Source organism: Python bivittatus, unplaced genomic scaffold (assembly GCF_059951505.1).
Source record: "Python bivittatus isolate LINGU-HERP-01145 unplaced genomic scaffold, Pbiv_v1 ctg000700_np1212, whole genome shotgun sequence".
Lineage (NCBI taxonomy): Eukaryota > Metazoa > Chordata > Lepidosauria > Squamata > Pythonidae > Python > Python bivittatus.
In genome coordinates, this window is record NW_028277098.1 from 2850169 (window position 1) to 2869277 (window position 19109).

General features: G+C 38.3%; 1 protein-coding gene across 2 annotated transcripts in view; it reads left to right on the plus strand.

The window, feature by feature from the left end:
- LOC103068121 (flavin containing dimethylaniline monoxygenase 3) overlaps window positions 1–18584 on the plus strand; it is a 48959-nt gene extending 30375 nt beyond the window's left edge. For both annotated transcript variants that reach the window (XM_088153975.1, XM_088153976.1), the window contains 6 exons: window positions 377–539; window positions 3253–3395; window positions 3987–4186; window positions 10722–11080; window positions 11553–11625; window positions 12327–18584. In XM_088153975.1, the coding sequence (XP_088010101.1) occupies window positions 377–539; window positions 3253–3395; window positions 3987–4186; window positions 10722–11080; window positions 11553–11625; window positions 12327–12669 (1281 nt within the window). In that variant the 3' untranslated portion in view covers window positions 12670–18584. The remainder of the gene's footprint in view (window positions 1–376; window positions 540–3252; window positions 3396–3986; window positions 4187–10721; window positions 11081–11552; window positions 11626–12326) is intronic.
- The last annotated feature ends 525 nt before the right edge of the window (window positions 18585–19109 follow it).

Sequence of the window (19109 nt, forward strand, 5' to 3'; positions counted from 1 at the left end):
ACTTGCATAGGATTGGATTACATGGTCCTTTTGTTAATTCCCTAATTTCACTGAGAAGAGCTATAGGTAAACCATAAGAATGCATCCATTCACACCAATTTGATGTCATAAACAGCAATTTATATATAGTTCCTTGGGATCTTGAATCACACTGACTCCTGTTTCCCCAGACGTTTGGGCTAGGAGGTTAGGCCAGCTGTTTTGTTGGTGTGGTTTTTAAGACTGGGATATACTGTATGGTTTACTTGGCCATCATGGGTTACTGCATTGTTGTTTAAAAACAACCTTTGTATCCTGCCCAGATTCAAAGCTGTGAGATGGGCAACCATATAAATTATTTAAATAAATAAATACATCCTTGAATCTTTCTTCAAAGACACATGTGACCAATATTAAGAAGCACCCAGATTTCTCTGTCTCTGGCCAATGGGATGTCATGACACAGAAGGATGGCAAGATGGAATCAGTTACTTTTGATGCTGTCATCATTTGCACTGGACATCATGTCTATCCACATATCCCAGCTGATAGCTTCCCTGGTAAGTGATGGCTATATTAAATACTGTAGATATGAAAAAAAAAACAGATATCTTATTAAAATCAAGTGGAGTGAGCAGCCCTGCCCCCTCCAATATTGTACATATATGTGTTAGTTTCCATACTATCCCTGATCCTGTATATCAAGGTTTGGGCTCACATGAAATCCAATTCACGTACAGTAGTATTTGTAAGGTCTCTGCTGGACAAGCATCCTGTGATAAACATGCCTGTCTCTGACTGAATCAGAGACACAACTTAGAAGGGGTGGTACTGTTCTCCACTCTTGGCATGGGGAGTTTTATATTTGTCATAATGACTAAACAGAACTAACCTTGATTAACCAAAGTGATGAAACATATGTTGTGAATTATTTGTATGAGTGATACAAGAGACTCCCATATGCATATCCATAGCTGGATGCAGCTAAAGTGCCATTGTATTTTCTTCCTTGTAGATAATTATTTTTAGATTAATATTTTTATTAAAATGTTACATAGATAAAAGCTAGTTAATAGAGAACTAAGAAAGATATACAAACAAAAAGAAAGAAGAAAGAGAGAAAAGAAAGACATGCAAAGGGTGACTTCCCCCTCCCTCCAAACAAGTTTAAACATTTATAGTAATTTAAAACCTTCTCTATTATTATAAAAAAAAAAATTGTCATCCCTTAATAATAGCCGTATTGTAAAAAAATCATCAATCTTACATAGCAAAAGCAGTAAGAATACCAGTAATAACCCATATATTTTAAACTTAAACAAATAAATCCATTATGTATTTAACTATAACTTCCTCTAATAGGTAAAACATAAAAGATTTATTCCCATAGGTATAAAAATACCAACAATGGTAATCTTAGACTAAATCAATCAGGTCCCTTTTACTTTCAAACCTATAACTTTCTCTAACAAATAGAACATAGAAAGTTTATCCCCATATGAAAATATCTTTAAATCCTCATCATACAATCCTGGTCATAATAAAAGATTCCAATAGTAACAACCCAGGATCACAACTTATACAATTTAACCCTGATCAAATAAGTCCACTTTGAATTCCTTTTTGTTCTTTTTAAGAGGCTTGATCTTCAGTTGCTTTTTCAAATAAATAATAATCTCTTATAATTTTCTCCCTGTCTGTTTTTATACTTCCCTTCTATGGATCCAAAATAAGATGGCTCTCAGAGTCACTCCTCTGATTTATTATCTGAATATTGTTAAAATATCATCTAGCATAACTTGTAGGTCCCATGCAGTTCTTTCTCCATGACACTCTTATAAGCAAACATTTTTAAGTCTCTTTTCAAATCCACAACATTTTCCATGTCTTCCATATCTCTTTTATGGTCTGACAGTTTTTAAAAGTCCATTTTAAGATCCCTGTTCAAATCGTCCTCAACCTGTGTTTTATCCAATAAAAACTAATCTTCTTCTATAGCCTCTGTTAACTCCACTTTAGGAATATTAAGAAGTTTTAAAAATAAATCCTGAACACATTGTTCCAAAACTGACTTAAATTCTTCTATAATAAGATAATGTTCCTCCATTATGTTAGTATCGTCTCCTTTAATCACTCTCTGGTTCCCTTGAGTTAACCTTCAAAGCCCTGTCTTATCTTTTGTTTCTTTTCAGAGTCAAAACTTTCCCATATTAAGGTTTCTTACAGTTAATTCCAAAATCTTCAGTTGTATTTTTATAAAATTTAAAACAGTCTATAAAAACTATTCTTTCAAATCCATCTGGCCCCTTAACTGTCCACAGTGAAGTTTCTAAACTCCCTTTTGCTGTTTCAAAAATTAAAGTTTTGTTCCTTTTTTAATCTTTAAGCTTACTTAAATCTTCTTTCTTCAAGAAGGAAATTCTCCTAGTATACAGCAACTTGCTTTTCAGAAGGTTTTTAATTCCAAATAAACTGTTAATAGGTAGTTTCCTTTGCCAATTGAAAGAGGGTTAGGGTTAGGGTTAGGGTTAGGGTTAGGGTTGTGAATCTATGTGAATCTAGTGTCCTTTTGAAGGCTCTGAGTTTGGGCTCAATGTTTCCCATGACTCCCAGAGTGTTCAACCTGCTGGAGATCACTAATTTGCAAAGTCTTCACAGGGAGCCTCTGTAAGGAGTACACGTGGGTGATATCATCTTTGTCCAGAGATAGTTCTGAAGAACCAAATCCTTTGTCGGCTCCTCTTAACTGCCATGGCTGTCAGCTCCACAGAAATAGAGCCATCTTTAATCCACCATTACTCCCCCAGAAGCCTTCCTTGTAGATATTTCAAGACAAAATTGAGCCTACAATTAAATGCATGACTACCTTAATCTATCAGTTTTACCTTTAACAGTAGTTGCTAGCAATGAGGAACTGGACTGGGATCATGGCACATGAGAAGGATTTTTAAAACCATTTCCTACTATCCCACTATCCCACTTAAAATCCCTCCCCCCAAATCTATAAAGAAAATCCTGTTGGCTAGCAATATGCTTCACTTTTAAGGGCAATGGGGCATTCAAATCAATTACTCTAGGAAATAGTAATAGTAGAAACTGAGATAAATATAGATGACAAAAATGGTATAAGCTGGAAAACTCAAGATATGTACATCCATGTCAGACCTCAGCTTGTTTTCAGTCTATTGCATCAGTGATTTTAATAATGCTTTGATTTGCTGGAAGATTTCATTTGTTACAATATTGGTTTGTTTTCAAACTTTTCCCATATAGGGTTAGAGAAATTTCAGGGTACCTTCTTTCACAGCCGGGAATACAAAGGCCCTGAAAAGTTCAAAGGGAAAAAAGTTCTGGTGATTGGCCTGGGGAATTCTGGAAGCGACATTGCTGTTGAGCTTAGTCATACAGCCTCTCAGGTATTGCCTCCACCCTGATAGTCCTGCTCTAATTCTCAGCATAACCCATTCAAAGCTATGCCATTCCTATGGAGTCTATTTCAAAGGGACTTAAATGTGCTGTATTTAGACTGACTTGTGCATAGGGTAATAAGAAAAATTAGGGATTACACATGGGGACTTTGAGGTGAATTACATGCAGAAGGTTCCAAGCTCAATTTCTAATACATCCAACTAAAGGAACTCTCCATCAGTATGATAGGGACCCATCACTCTGAGGCCTTGGAGGACCTTTGCCAGTCTGTCATAATGGTCTAAGATGAGTTCACATTGTATTAAACCGTAGCTTAACTGGGAGTTGCACTCTCAATATTAAGTTACATTAAGGGTTACAATATCAGAGACTGGCTTCACATAATATATTAAGCCATAAGGAAGCCTCACTGATTTCTATGAACAGAAAATGTCTATGCAGTCTGGATCCTCACAGCATGAGAAGCCTCCAAACTTGGTTAAAAAGACTTTATATAATGGAGGGAGGTTGAGATGGTGGCATGCATGGCCCTGTAACATGGGTTTCATATTTTTGTATCCCATCCTTGTTTTTTAAAGGTTTGCATCAGCTCTAGAAGTGGATCCTGGATAATGAGTCGTGTCTGGGACAAAGGCTACCCTTGGGACATGTTGATTGTAACTCGCTTTGAGGCATTCCTCAGAAACATCCTCCCTACAGCCATCTCTGACTGGCTGTATGTCAAGCAAATGAACAGATGGTTCAAACACGAAAACTACGGTCTGATACCCGTGAATAGGTAATGTACTGAATGAAAGAGCTTACAGTGAGATCCCGTCAAAACACATTTCCGCTACCAGATCCATACTGGTGGGTGAATATATTGCTTATTTAGAAGGCTTATGTTCACCTTTTGATTGAAAGATCTTTAATACAGCTTTCAAAACATTATAATAGGCAGACTAATACAATCCAAAGCCCATACCACAAAGCAAACTTTAACTAATTCCTAATCAAGTCAGAGTGGATATGCTGGTTGGAAATTATGGAAAATGTTCTAACATATCTGATGATGGGCCCAAGAATGGGAAAGCTGTCTTAGCATATGAATAAGTCACTTGTAAAGCGAAACCAGGGAAGAATTGTTCAAATGTATGATTAGAGAGTAACTGTATCAACTATATTTAATTTAAATTTTAATGTTGATGTAAATAAAACTAAATCAAATTCAGTTTTCTTCCTATCCTTTACTTCTGGTAGTGTAAACTCTGGCCACTCAAAAGCCAAGTATGGCCTTTGGCCCAGAAAAAGTTATACACTCTTGATATAGACACTTCTCCTTTTTTCCTGTAACATATGGTTTGACTTAATTTCCTGAACCATTTAAATTACCCCTAAAATCAGAAAAGTTCCACCCACATGGGGCACCATTTTGTACAATGCTAATAATGGCACACTAAAATTTCTACAATATTATTAATGTGTCCATATCATTTTCTACATGATATCTACAGATTTGTAGAAGGATCCTGCTTTTTGATAGCATTGAACTAAATTATCTTCAAATACATTTGTCCTTTGAATTATATGAAGTAATGTAACATAACAGAATCTTGATAAGAAGAAGATACTTCTTACAATGTTAAGATTAATGTAAATAAAGATATAGCCTTATGGATTGAATTTATAAAGCTGAACAAGTTCAGTTACGTGCCTTGAAGCAGAATAAAAATTTGCCAAAGCAAAGACACTAATGGGGCGAGAAAAACCAAGTACGAACATTACATGCAATCATACTCTTTCATATTCTCTGAAAAAAAAGTAGCCTTAAAGTGTCAATCCTGTTATCTTGCTGAAAAGAAATCAACATTTTAACTAAACATACTTTAGATAAAATGATAATAATAATAATTTGACTTTTCCAGGAAAGATACTATAAACTATAAGAAGAAATCTATAAATAAATCACGGTCTATCTGAATTGTTAAATAGTTTAAATATTCTTCTGAAGTGAGTTTGATTTGTGCAAGGCACATGGTTCATTTTATACAAACACTGAGATTAAAAGAAAATGGTCAAAGTTCAGGAAAACTATTATTTTCCTATCCATATCAGCTCAAAGCCAAAATCCAATCAGGAAAATGTTACATCAACTTTTATGTCAATCCCAATGAACTAACACAGTTTCACTCCTTAACTTTTTCTTGGCGGGGGGCGGGGGGTCTTGAAAGCTTCAATACTTTTAGCAGAAAACCTGAAGAATTTTAAACATTTTATCTGGGGAACAGAAGTCTGTTCAGTGTAAGAATCCCTACCACAGTTCTACAAGTAGGACTGTTTTATGGTAGTCATGGACTGTGATGTAGGGCCAACTTGCAACACAAGATCTGGAATCTTCCAGATATAGCCCTAGATTAACACTATATATTGATTCCTATAAAACAAGATGAGGGGGAAGGAGGAAGAAACAGTGATCACTGTTTCTTTAGAAGAAAAAAGATCACTGACAAAATGATCTGGAAACAGAACAGCAGCACTATGCAGGCCAATCCAGTTCGGATGACCAGTTGATCTGATCTACCAGCTAATGGGTGGAGTGGCCTATTGGAAAACCCCATTGGTCTGATTTCTCTATTGGCTAATATGGAGAGGCATTAACCAGTGGGTAAACTGGACTGCTCATAAGTCCTGTTGGCCTGATCTGCCCATTGGCGAACTCAGAACTGTGTCAGCACCTGCTTGTCTGAAAATCCCATTGATGTGAGGCAGATGTGCATTTACCATTTAAGCTACTGCTGTCTTGTGCTCCTGTCTGCTTCAGTCCCATCCAGACTATGTCACTTGGCAACAGCTTACAAAATGTTCAATCCAGATCGCAGGCTACCACAGCCCCCCATGGGACAGTTCCCTTGCTGTTGTGCCTTCCCACCTGTCTCTTCCATCAAAGTAGTGGCCAATCACTTTCCTTCCCGTGGGCTTACTGGACATATATGTCTATATGTATGTTGTATGTATGTGTAAGGTTCTTGGTTCAAAACTCAGTTGAACCCTTTTTTAAAAAAAATACTAATTTTATTTTTCTAAACACCTAGTTTTCTCTCTGGCCTTTTTTTTTTTTTTTAAATAACTCCAGGGATACATCATTTTACCATTTTTCCAGTCACTTGAAGTAGAAGGGTTTCACCCCTGGCCCCTGCCCTTCTATCTTAGGTGAGTGGGAAAACAATAAAACAGTGTATCCCTGGATATTTGTTTTTCATAAAATCCAGTGAGAAAACTAGATGCTTAGAAAAGAAATCATAATTTAATATGCATATTTGTACGTACATGTTTATCTGTTTGTGTCCGTGTGTGTGTATTTACATTTCCCTGGAGAAAATCTATCTACAGTATGTGATCACTAAAAGTCGATGTCAACTTGATGGTCCATAATCAAGTCAAATATTCTGCCAGGTTTCAAATCAGCAGCTTTTTCTATGCTAAGCAAAACGATCAGATTCTGATTTATAAAGGGAAGTGCAGAACCTAAGAGCGCATGACAGGCATTGCCTTAGCTGAAGGGGCCACGAACTGCTGGACTTAGCCTGGCATCCTGAATAGGTAACAAGGAAAAGTATGCTTTGGAAGTGGAGCAGAAAAACACACCCTGAGGTCACCCTGGAGATGAGTGTGGGATTAACATAGGGTGATGCATCTGTAACTCCCCTCCAGAGATGGTTGCCTACCTTTCTGGCAATGGGGCAGCCAGGCAGTGCCAATAAATCCACCCTCTCCCAGGTAGACTGATGAAAGTAGGCAGCTGGAACCGCCTGCTGTCCCACTCTCAGACTGGTGGTCCGTAGCCTGATTTCACTGTCGCTCTGCCAGGGAGTGGGGGTGGGGCACACTTATGGGGCGCAGCCATCCCTTCAGACTGCTGTTGGTCTTCATTCTTGTACTGGAACTTCTCCCATGCTGATGCATTCCTCTGTCCTGGGTCTTGCTTGTACAAGTATTGGTGTATCGTGATTTTTTTTTGTTGGTTAGCAAAGAGTCTTCTAGATTTCATCCTATTTTTGTACTGCACTTCTTTTTCCAAAGAGACTCTTAGATGCACCAATGCTTGGGCTAATTCAGGGGAGAATTTTGCTAAGTCATAAAATCACTATTTCCAATTTAGCTTTAATTTGCCAACTTTCTAACTGCTGCAGAGCAGTCACATGCCTAAATATACAATTTTGCTGTTGTTCATTACTTTCTTTTCTTTTTTCTACTTTGTTATTCTATGATTCCTTTTGCCTTTGTTCTGTTTTATTAAAGAAAGAAAGAAAAAGAAACCCAAACCCTTTCTCTCAATGCATATGTCCAAAATGTGACATGCTAGTGATCCCAAGTTGCATTTTCTGTGAATTGAGCTTAATGTTTCTCTCTCTACATCTTTTTAGATGTGCAGTGAGTCTGAGATCATGCTCATTCCATATAGGCCCATATAATATGTTGTTTATGAATATCCCATCTCTTTGGAGTCCTCTTAAAACTCCACATTCTTTTTCCAGAAAATCTCATATGCTGATCAGATTACAGACAATAGCCTTATGTATCCCCCTCTCTCAAATGGCTAGTTGTGTGTGTATGTGTATGTATACACACACACACACACACACACACATACATACATGCAACTAATGCCAGTATCCAAATAGTACACTGATATTTTCCAATGTGCGGAATTGATCAAGTTTCTTCCTGATGATTTGGCTGAGATCCATTACATCTGAATCAGTTCTGAATTGCTCTGAATTTTCTTTTCTGTTGCTATAATTAAACTTACCAATTATTACTATCTATTTATTTCATTTTCATAGGTGACTGTTGCTAAAAAGAGTTGGTCTTTGAATATGAGTGTCTGCATTGCCCTTGCCATTCTGAATCATGCCCTTCTCTCTTTTTCATACCTTTTTCTTTGTAAGGTTTTATAAAATGATGTTTTGGTTTGCAGTGTTTTATATGCTGCCAGGTGAGGACATTCCAGTTCATTATGTTGGGTTCCGCTACATCTCGGACATTGTCTCATTCTGTCATTATTTCTTTGCTTTTTTGTGTTTTGTACTTCTAGCTGTATGTACCCTTCTCCAACATTCACACTCTTCACCTTTGTTTTGTAAGACTCGCATTTGCATTCTTAATATTTACAAGGCTTTTGAAGTCTCGGCAGTAAAATCTAATTGTCTTCCTGCAATCGTTTGTTGTTGTTTGCATGTCTGTAGAATTTGATCCCATCAGAATTCTACCCTTTATCTTCTACCCCTTCTACATAGTGAAAAACACAGTATTTTAGTTCCAGTTAACAACTCAATTCAATTGTGAATTTGATTATGGATTCACCTGTGCTTGTTGTTTTTCCTAAGAACTTCCTCTGCATGTATATGAGCTGACATGATATATAACCTGCCTCAGACTTTGCAAATCATATATTGAGTTTCTTCTTGTAATAGTAATCTATGCTCTGCGCATAGCTCTTTCTACAACTTTTTGCTCTTAAAATCATTTGTCGACCTTACAAGGTATTGTTAAAAGAGCTGGATATTTTACCCTGAATCAGTAATATATAAGTAATATAAGTAATAAATAAGATTAAGGGGAGACTTGATAGCATGATCTGAATATCTGAAGGCATACTACATAATAGATAGAGAAGACTTGTTCTGTCTTGCTCCAGAAAGAAGGAAAAAATGAACCAATGGGTGAAAACTTCAGGAAAGTATATTTTGACTTAACATTACAAGCAACTTTTTAATGGTGAGAGTTGGTTGGCAGAAGTGCAGATAGCTGTGGAGAGTCCTGTAAGGCAGGGGTTCCTAACTTTTTGCCACCACACCTCCCTTTTGTGTAATCTTAATGTGCACACCTCCCCTAAAAATCCAAACACCAAAATGAACACAAATGAACAATGAAAACACTACAGTGAACCTTTGGGAAAGATGGATTTTTGTAACAATGGAACTAAAAGGTTCTTTGCACCTCTCCAAGGGAGGTACACCTCATAGTTTGGGAAACCCTGCTCTAAGGGAAACTGTCAAGAATGCTATAGAACAATGTTTCTCAATTTTAGCAACTTTAACAAGTGTGGACTTAAACTCCCAGAACTAAATTCTGGGAGTTGAAGCTCACCCATCTTAAAGCTGCCAGGTTTGAGAAACACTGCTATAGAAGATTTGGAAGTGAGCAGGGTGGGACATGTTTCCCAAGGTCCATTCCAACAGCTAAGAAAAAAAAAATGTTTCAGTGCAAAGTGGCTAAGACAGAGCCATAAGTTTGAAAGTGCTCCAGGTGGGTGGCTGAAAATATGGATCTGATCAATCTGATGGGAAAATGTGGTATCTTTGGGGAAAGACGGAACCATGGGGGAACTCACTGGATTAGGCCCACAGCCCAGATATTCCTCATTATGTGACATATCTCTTTGGTGTTTTTTCTCTCATGAGCTGTTTTTTATTCATTTTACAAATTGTTTATCCTTAACTGGGTCAATGGCAAGTCAAGCATGCATGGCTTTTCAAGACCAGAGGCCACACTTGGCCTTGCAATTGTATGATGGGGTCACATCCCAAAGGTGATGAGATCAGGACAAGAACTACGATTCAAATTTAATTTAAATCAAATTCAGTTACAAATATATTTGTCAATTCCTTCCCTCTGTCACATTAAAATTGTAATTTGGTAGCAACTCTTATATTTACAAGAAACCTTAGAGCCTGTGGTTTTGCACTTTGGCCCAGGTAACACTTAACATCATTCATGAATGTATTTAACTAAAGATGTGCAGTTTTAAAAGTAACAACTGGCTGAGAATGTCAGTATGGTCAATTTCTCTTGAAGCTAGGCTGAAATGCCAGGTGGAAGCCTTCTTTTCTTTTAAACATGCTTTACGGAATAAACAATGAAGTGTGTGTGTTTGTATGTGTATCAAACAGTAGGACAATGTGATATGAAAATTTAAACCTGAAAAAAAGTATAGTGTGGAAGAATAAAATGCCTGAGAATTTATATCATAAGCAAAACGAGCAAAATGCATTTGATCAAATTGTTCAAAAGTTCTCTTCTTTTTCCTATGTTCAAAAAGAGATAAATTACAATGTTGATGAACAGCATGTATTAGCATTCCATTGCTGTAGATCAGATAGAAAGGATGAAGACTTTCTAAGGACCAGCAAAGACCAAGAATGATCCTGCCCCCAACTCTCTTTCATGGGATCATGAGACAGCAACAATAATGTTTGTCCCTTTTTAAAAAGTGGTATCTGCCAATTTAAAGGGCCCCCCTGCAGTACTGCCTCTCTTCTCTTTCTGCCTAGGACTCTGCGAAAGGAGCCTGTCTTCAATGACGATCTCCCAAGCCGCATTATCTGTGGCACTGTTGTAGTGAAACCCAACGTGAAGGAGTTTACAGAAACCTCTGCAATATTTCAAGATGGGAGTGTGCTGGAAGGCCTTGATCATGTCATCTTTGCTACAGGCTACAGATTTGCCTACCCCTTCATGGATGATGAATCCATTATAAAGAGTAGAAATAATGAAGTCACCTTATACAAAAGCATCCTTCCCCCTCTGCTGGAGAAACCAACCATGGCAGTCGTTGGCTTAGTCCAGTCCCTTGGATCTGCTATCCCAACTGCAGAGCTTCAGGCTCGCTGGGCTACAAGAGTATTTAAGGGTTAGTGTGGTGATAAAACTGTGCATCAGGAAGTCCCTGTTTCACCTCTCACTTGTCATTTTCATGTCTTCAAATTAAGCAAATTACTAACCATAATCTTATATGAATCATACAGAGCTGGTTTATATTCAGAGTAAAACTTGACATCTGATATGGAAGATCCATGATCAGAATCTATATTTCTGTTTTGGTTAAAGCCAAAGTACTCTGAATGATCTTCCACCTTTAATATTTTCTGCATTTACCTTTCTTTCTTGAAACTTCTCTTTGATTATTGTTTGCTTATATCCAGCTCCTTAAATCATATTGAAAATCCAGGCTGTATATTTTAAAGTAGCCCATTACAACTCTTCACTTAAAGTAATGCAGCATGTATGAATAAAGAGGTGGGCAGAAGGATGTGCTTATTGTACCTGTAAAAAAGAAAGTGAATATCACGAGGCATCATAGCCAATTCTTCCTTCTTTTACAGGATTATGTGAGCTGCCTTCAGAGACCACCATGTTGGATGACATAGATGAGAAAATGGGGAAGAAGCTCAAATGGTATGTATTAATTGCAGATATGCCATTTTAAATATCTGCCCATATAAGAAATGTTCATACCATCACTTCAACTCCAAGTCCTAAAAAGTAATTTGGAGACAATCATTGTCCTGATAGTCTAACACTGAGAAGGAACAAAAAATCTCTGCTTCTTGTAAAAAATCTGGAGGAGTCTGGTAGCATTTTTTCTGATATTATTTAAAGGCGTAAGTTTTCATGAGCTGCAGCTCACTTCACTGGATGAAGTTACTCCTCTTAACAACTAAAATCCTCTCACCTCATCATGCAAAGGAGAAATAAGATAAACAGACTCAACAATCATGGTCCACATCCTTACTTCCTGTTCTATGTATCTGTCAGGTTGTATGTAGAAAATAAATAAATCCCAGCAGACCTTATGAAGGAGACCAGAGAAAGCATCAATCCACTTTCCCCTTGAAGGACCTGAAGCCCAGTGCCAGGCAGGATGAGGGAAGAGTTTTTGCAAAATCATCCCCAAACTCTATGGAACTGCAGTATTTTTGCTGAACTTGGTTTTCCTTCTGAGTTTCAGCACCAACTATTCCTTTTATCTATCCATATATTTGACCCATGACTTCCTAACAGAAACCAACATTAAAAAGGGGGGGGCACTTTCCTTAGTTTTTCCTTGCTCTCCTTAGAAGTGCTTCTACCAAACTTTCTCCTTTTTTTCTTTTAAGGTTTGGCCAGAGCGATACCCTGCAAACAGATTATATTCTCTATATGGATGAACTCGCCTCCAGCATAGGTGTCAAGCCCAACATCCCACTTCTCCTTCTGACAGATCCCTGGCTGGCACTGAAAGTCTTCTTTGGCCCCTGCAGTCCATATCAGTTTCGTCTCACTGGGCCAGGGAAATGGGATGGAGCCAGAAATGCAATCCTAACGCAGTGGGACCGAACGCTGAAGGTCACAAGGACACGAACTGTATGCAACTCTCAGAAGTGTCTTTCTTTCTTTGTTTTGCTCAAAATCCTTGTCATTCCTCTTCTCGTTGCTGCTGTTTTTATGGTGTTGACCTAAGTAACTTCAATGTCAAACTAGACAATGCCATGGAATTTTTAACTATGTTTTATTGGAAAGCAAAATATTTTTAATAGTTATTTTATTAAAAAATACAATTACAGTGATAAAAAAAGTAATACAAACTAAAGAAAAACAAAAAAAAAATAAAAGGTGAAGAAAAAATGCTTCTTCCTTTTTGCATCCCTGTAGATGCCTTCGTATTTGTTCTTGTATTGGACACAAACTCTTCATCCATAATTTCAAAGCCTTTCTTGTCCTCTTTATTTCTCTGTCCTCATATCTTGCCAAATATATGTGCTCCAGCTCCAACTCCCTCTAGTAAAAAACCCCCTCTCTTTGTAAATGTTCTGCTCTTCTCCTACGGTGGTCCCTCTTTCCTTCTTATCATCCTTTCTCTCTCTCTCTTTTTAACAGTATTTTTATTAAAAATTACAATTACAAAGATAAAAACTAATACAAACTAAAGAAAAAAGAAAAAAAATAGAAGGTGCAGAAAAGAAAAAGATAGAAAAAATAGAAAAGAAAGAAAAAATAAGAATATAGAAAAGAAAAAGAAAAGAAATATATAAAGAAATGACTTCCCCCTTCATCACAAGTATAAACAATTTTAGTAACTTATCACTCTTAAAATACAACAAATGATCTCTTCTTCCCATATCCCATCTCTTATCTATAAACAAATCCTTAAAGCCTTGTCGTTTCAGTCCTGATCAGCAAAAGTCTATTAAGGGTTACCAGAAATAACAACATATCTATTTTAACCTTCATCAGATAAACCAACTTTATATTCCTTCCTTTTACTTCTGACAATCTTGATCTTTAGTCCTTTCAAATAATGTCCTAGAACTTAATTTCTTTTCATTTTTCTTTGTATTTTTTAAAGATTTAACAAGTCTCTTTTGTAAATCCAATATAGGAAGATTATCCAGGATACTCTCTTGCTTTATTATTTGTATACCTCTTTTAATTATTAAGACATCAGCCGGTTTCTTTTGTTTGCCCAGTGTAACATCTTTTTCCACATCATTCTTGTAGCTTGTCATTTTTAAATCCACTTTCAGATCAGTCTCAGTCTTTGTCAAGTAAAACTTGTTCCTCTTCCATAACATCTTTTAAACACAGTCTATCTATAGAGGCAAACACTCTTAAAATTAACTTCTGGGTCCATTATTGAAAAATATCCTTCAATATGTCCAATGTTAAAATATTTTGCTCCATCCTGTATTTGTAAATCAAATGTAAGTGTTCCTCTCCTTTAATTGTAATCTTTAGTTCCTTCTACTTCCCTCTAATGTCCAACCTTCAAAGTCCCATCCTATCATGTTGTTTTTTTAAGGAATTCAAAATAAAAGTATTTTCCCATGGGAAAGATTCTTATAATTAATTCCCAAATCTTATTTCAAATTTATCTGGACCCCTAGTCCTTTTGTAACTTTGTAAAATCACCCCATTTTTTGTTTATTCTAGAAAAAAAATGTTTAAGTCCTTAAACTTGTATTTAAAACTTCTTTCACTAAGGATTGAAGGAAACTCACCCACTGCTGTAAAACTTGTTGATCCAAAGGTTCCTAATACCTGAAAAGCAGCTAACAAGCAATTGCTGAAAGTGATTAGAAAATGAAGTACACGGAGCCAGTGTCGTTAAAGATGCCGACCGTGGGTTGAGCAAGATGGCTATTCCCTCGTCTCCCAGCTGGAGACTGCTGTCTTGTGGTCTCCTCACAAGGAGCAACTGAATGGAACACTTGTGGGTTGATCTCAAGTCCTCTCCTTGTCCTTTAGGCTTTTCGTCTAAGAGTTTTTAGTGGAGCTGTCTTCAGTTTACCATTTCTTCCCCGGAAGTCTGCTTAGCAAAATATCCTCATATGGTTTTTATAATAAACATTTCAAAAGAGTGCTAAACACATGTGTTTAAGGAGTCCACATAAAATTTGACAAGCATTTCACAGATCACTAGCCAAACATTATATGAGCATATTCCTGTGCAGAAGCCAGATGTCTGGCCTCTCCTTGGCCTAAGCCAAAAGGGCTATGAAGGACAGCGGCCAGTGACCCAGAGGGAGAGGGCATAGCATAAGCTATAAGCATAAGCAGCAGCTTAGAGTGGCCAGCAGGAATCACTTTGGCAGATCCAGCTCCTTGACCACTAACATCTATGAATTCCTACCACAACCTAAATGACACCAACTCATACTTTCTGCACACATTTTAGTCTTTTTGTTTATAATTAAACCTATAAATTCCCTGCATGTATTTAGCAATACCACTTCATAAGGCCATATTATCTTCATTCAGACCTTGCATTCTGCCCCTTTCTCTTAGTGTCATAAACATACATACACATTTAAATTTAAACTATTCTCTCAAGCTCCTTACCATGTACTCCTTTCAGTAACCCGTCATTACTCTCTTTATTAGCATTTTACTTCCTGCATTCCTTTCATACCAATTACCACTCCTCCCTGTTTTGGCTCCAGCCTTTTTAAAGATTTCTAATGAGAGAGCCAATTTGGCGTAGTGGTTAAAGACGCTGGGCTAGAAACCAAGAAACCATGAGTTCTAGTCCTGCTTTAGGCACAAGGCCAGCTGGGTGACTTTGGGCTGGTCATTCTTTCTCAGTCCTGGGAAGAAAATAATGGCAAACTACTTCTGAAAAGTGTTGCCATGCAATTACCAGGAATTAAGATTGACTTGAAGGCACACTCACACACAAAAAAGTGGGGCAGGGAAAAGAGAGGAGAGCAGAGCTCAATTATGTAGAGAAAAAAAATCAGAATGTAAGGCTTGGAAGGTATCTTTGAGATTATTTGGTTCAACTTCCTGCCCAATGCAAGAATCCACAGCCACAGCCATCCCTTTAGATGGCTTCTCAAGCTCTGTTTAAATATTTCAACTGGACTTTTCAACTATTTCAAATATGCCTCCCACCTTTCTTTCAAGGCAGTCAACTAAAATCTGCCTCTTTACCATTCAAGCCCATTGGTTCTTGTCTTCTACATGGCAGCCCTTCAGACACTTGAAGGTAGTTGCAAAGTCCCCCTGCAGTCTTTTCCAGGCTAAAGTTATCCAGTGCCTCCAGCTGTTTCTTCTATGTTTTTTCCATCCAGGCCCTTTATCAGTTTGGTTGTTCTACAGTGATATTAGCATTATTTTTCTTTAAAAGTATTCTGCAATGGCAAAACTTTCGTTATTCTAATCCAGGAAGGAAGAAAACATGTTTTGTACGATTCCACTTCAACAGTATTCTGAAATATATATTTATCTTTAGTTGCAGTCACTCAACTTTTCCTCATTTCAGTATCCAGAAAATAATGAGAGAAGTTGAACTGGGTTTTTGTTGTTTATTTTTCAGTGTTAATCACTACCGCAACCTTGTAAGGGACAAAACTCTATTTTTAGGGCTTCTCCCTGAGCTGGTAGGAATGAATGAAAAGGAAGAGGGAAGGCCTGGCAGCCAGGCTCCAATGGAAAAAAGAAATATTCATAAGGACAAAAGGAATGTTCTGGAACATGCATTTTTCCAGCTCTGAAGTGAGGGCAAAGGAAAGCAGAAAAGTGGTTTTCCAAGGGTGGCCAAAAACCTGAGTCTTTCACTGTTTGCACAAATGATCCACTGGTGTGCTGTTGGCATTGTACAATTGACAGAGCTGCATGTAACAGCAGAAATGTGGTAAAATCATTGTGTTGTAGGACTTAATCTAATTTCACCCATAATACCTTTCCTCTTTCATATAAGCTTATAAGATACCTAAATTGGCTATAATATTTGACTTCTTCACAGCTCTGATAGTTCCATTAATTTTGTAGGTATTTAGGCAAATATATTAAAGCAGGCCCTGTCAGAAGCTTACAGAATCCAACTCAGCAACAGCTTCTGTTGTGTAATGAGCAAACTCTCAGCATTGTTTTAACAGGAAAACTGACACTGAGTAGAGGAATGTCTCATTTACTGCAGGGATATACAAAAGCATACAGGTAGTCCTTGACTTACAACCATTTGTTCAGCGGCCATTCGAAGTTATGGCTGCACTGAACTAAGGGACTTACAACCAGTCCCCCAGGTTATAGCTGTTGCAACACCCCTGCAGTCACATGATCAAAATTTGAGCACTTGGCAGCCTGCCTGCACTTATAACCACAGGGGTGCTTCAACTCCCCCCACTCACCTATCTCCCCCCATCTGTGCCCTTTTGACCGCCTGCACTCCATGGCCCCTGCCACCCTAGCTAACCTTCGCCATCTTCTTGCTCCCACTGCTGAACAAGCGTGCCCGACCTGGCCTTTGTAAGACAGCTGCAGGCCACACAAGGCTTTCTTCCTCAGGTCGTGCATGGTGGTTTCCTCATGACACCTGGGGAAGATGGCCTCACATGGCCAGCAGCTGCCTCGCAAAGGGCCGGGCCAGGCACACCTCATCAGCAGTGGGAGCAAGAAGACAGCAAAAGTCAGCTGGGGCAGCAGAGTGCGGGGCAGCAGGGGCCTTGGAGTGCAGGGTGGCAAGGGTGACTGAGGCTGGGACTGGGCTGAGGCGGCTGTGGCTTTGCAGCACACTGCTGGGCTGGGGGGTGGGCTTCGTGCTGCGAAGGGTTTTGCACTATACTGTGGCTTGGGGGCTTCTTGCAGCCCCAGAGCTGCAGCATTCCAAGAAGCCCCTTTGCACTGTGCTGCCAGGCTGGGGCTGGCCTCGTGCTGCACTGCAGTTCAGGGGCTTCTTGCAACCTAAGAAGTGCACCAAGAAGCCCCTGAACTGCAGTGTGGCAAGCAGCCCCAGAGCTGTGTGATTCTAGGGCTGCTTCCTACCCCACAAGGCAGGGTGCAGGGCGGCCAAAAGGGCAGAAGTGGGGGGGATAGGCAGTTGAAGGGAGTTGTAGGTGAGGCAGTCCCTTACCTTGGAAGAACCAAGGCTCGGGGCTGAGAAGGACCAAGCCCAGAATGGCTTGGATTGGGGTGGTCCTTGGCTGACGACTGGTGGAATTCGGTTAACGACAGCAACAGGGAGTGCCAGGATTGCCGTCACTAAGCGATGTGGTCATGTGATGTCACGCTTTATGACCACATTGCTTAGTGATGGAAATTTTGTTCCCAACTGTGGTCATAAGACTACATGTATTTGTGTATCTCCTTGACAGGGCCCTTATTATTGGAAGTCCATCTATATACCAATGTGAGGGGGTGGGCAATCCTATAAAGTGAATCCCAGAATGAGAGTATAAAGCACCAAAGTGCCTAAATACTGTATAACTTTTTAATTCTCAGCCATCTGACAAAATAATTCAATTTGTTGAGTCTGTGTAATTTCATTCACAGCAATCCCTTCAACCAGATGTTTCAACTAAATTATGAGGTGGTAAATTTTCTTCTGTGTATAATTTTGCATAATCCTTCCTCAGGGCAAAGTCTACTATATTACAAGAACATTTCCTTAATGAATTGCAATACCAAAACTTCAGTGATTTAATATCCTATCTTTTAAACAGACAGTTAAACAGCATGTTTTTCTCATTCCAAACTTTCAGTTATTAGTAATACTCTTATAATTCCATGGTAATCATTCCATATGATCTACTCTAAATTTATTTTGTACTGGCATTTACACAATCGTTTCAGAACACTTCTTAAGATGGTGAAGCAACTAGGACCCCAAATACCATTTTGTCTTAACTTACATTTCTCACAGGAAAATTTTACCTAAGAACTACTGGAAATACAATGTTCCTTATCTCTTATAGTCCAAAACTTTAATTTTTTTTCTTGCTGATTTCAACTGAATGTTATCCAGCTTTAAAGACCTATGTAATGCTAATGTAGTTGAACTATTTTCACTTTGTATAACAATCTCAATGTTTGGTCTGTTTATGCAATTACAATAAATGATACAATTTCCATTTCATCACCACAGAAGAGAAATATTTTTTTTCAGGATGTGCTCACTATATATAAATGAAAGCCCCAGGAGATTTCTCTAGGTAACAGAGAAACTGCATTGACATTGGTGATTGAAGCATACAACTGTCACTATAGCATGGTTCCAAAGTAATTTACACTTCCCACCTTACACTTATATAGCAGACAGCAAAGCTATATAGAATCCATGTGGGGAATTGAGATCCAGGTCTGAGGCTCAGCTCCTGAATCTTCATGGAAGTGTGAGTTGCATAGACACCTTAATTCTAGAATATTCATGGCCCCTAATGTATCTGAACACTTCCAAATCAAGAGTGCCTCTCAAAGAGGATATCCCCTCCCCCGCCATTTAGTTTGAGAAGGACAGTATCTGTTGACACTCTTATCAACAGATTCTATCTTATAACGGATACTCTGGATAGGAGAGAAGGCCAGAATGCAGGAACAGAATTCCAGAATTGATCGCAAGATTAAATATATGCCAGCACTACATCCTGAAACTGGGCATGGAAGTAGACAAGTTTTCAAAAGCT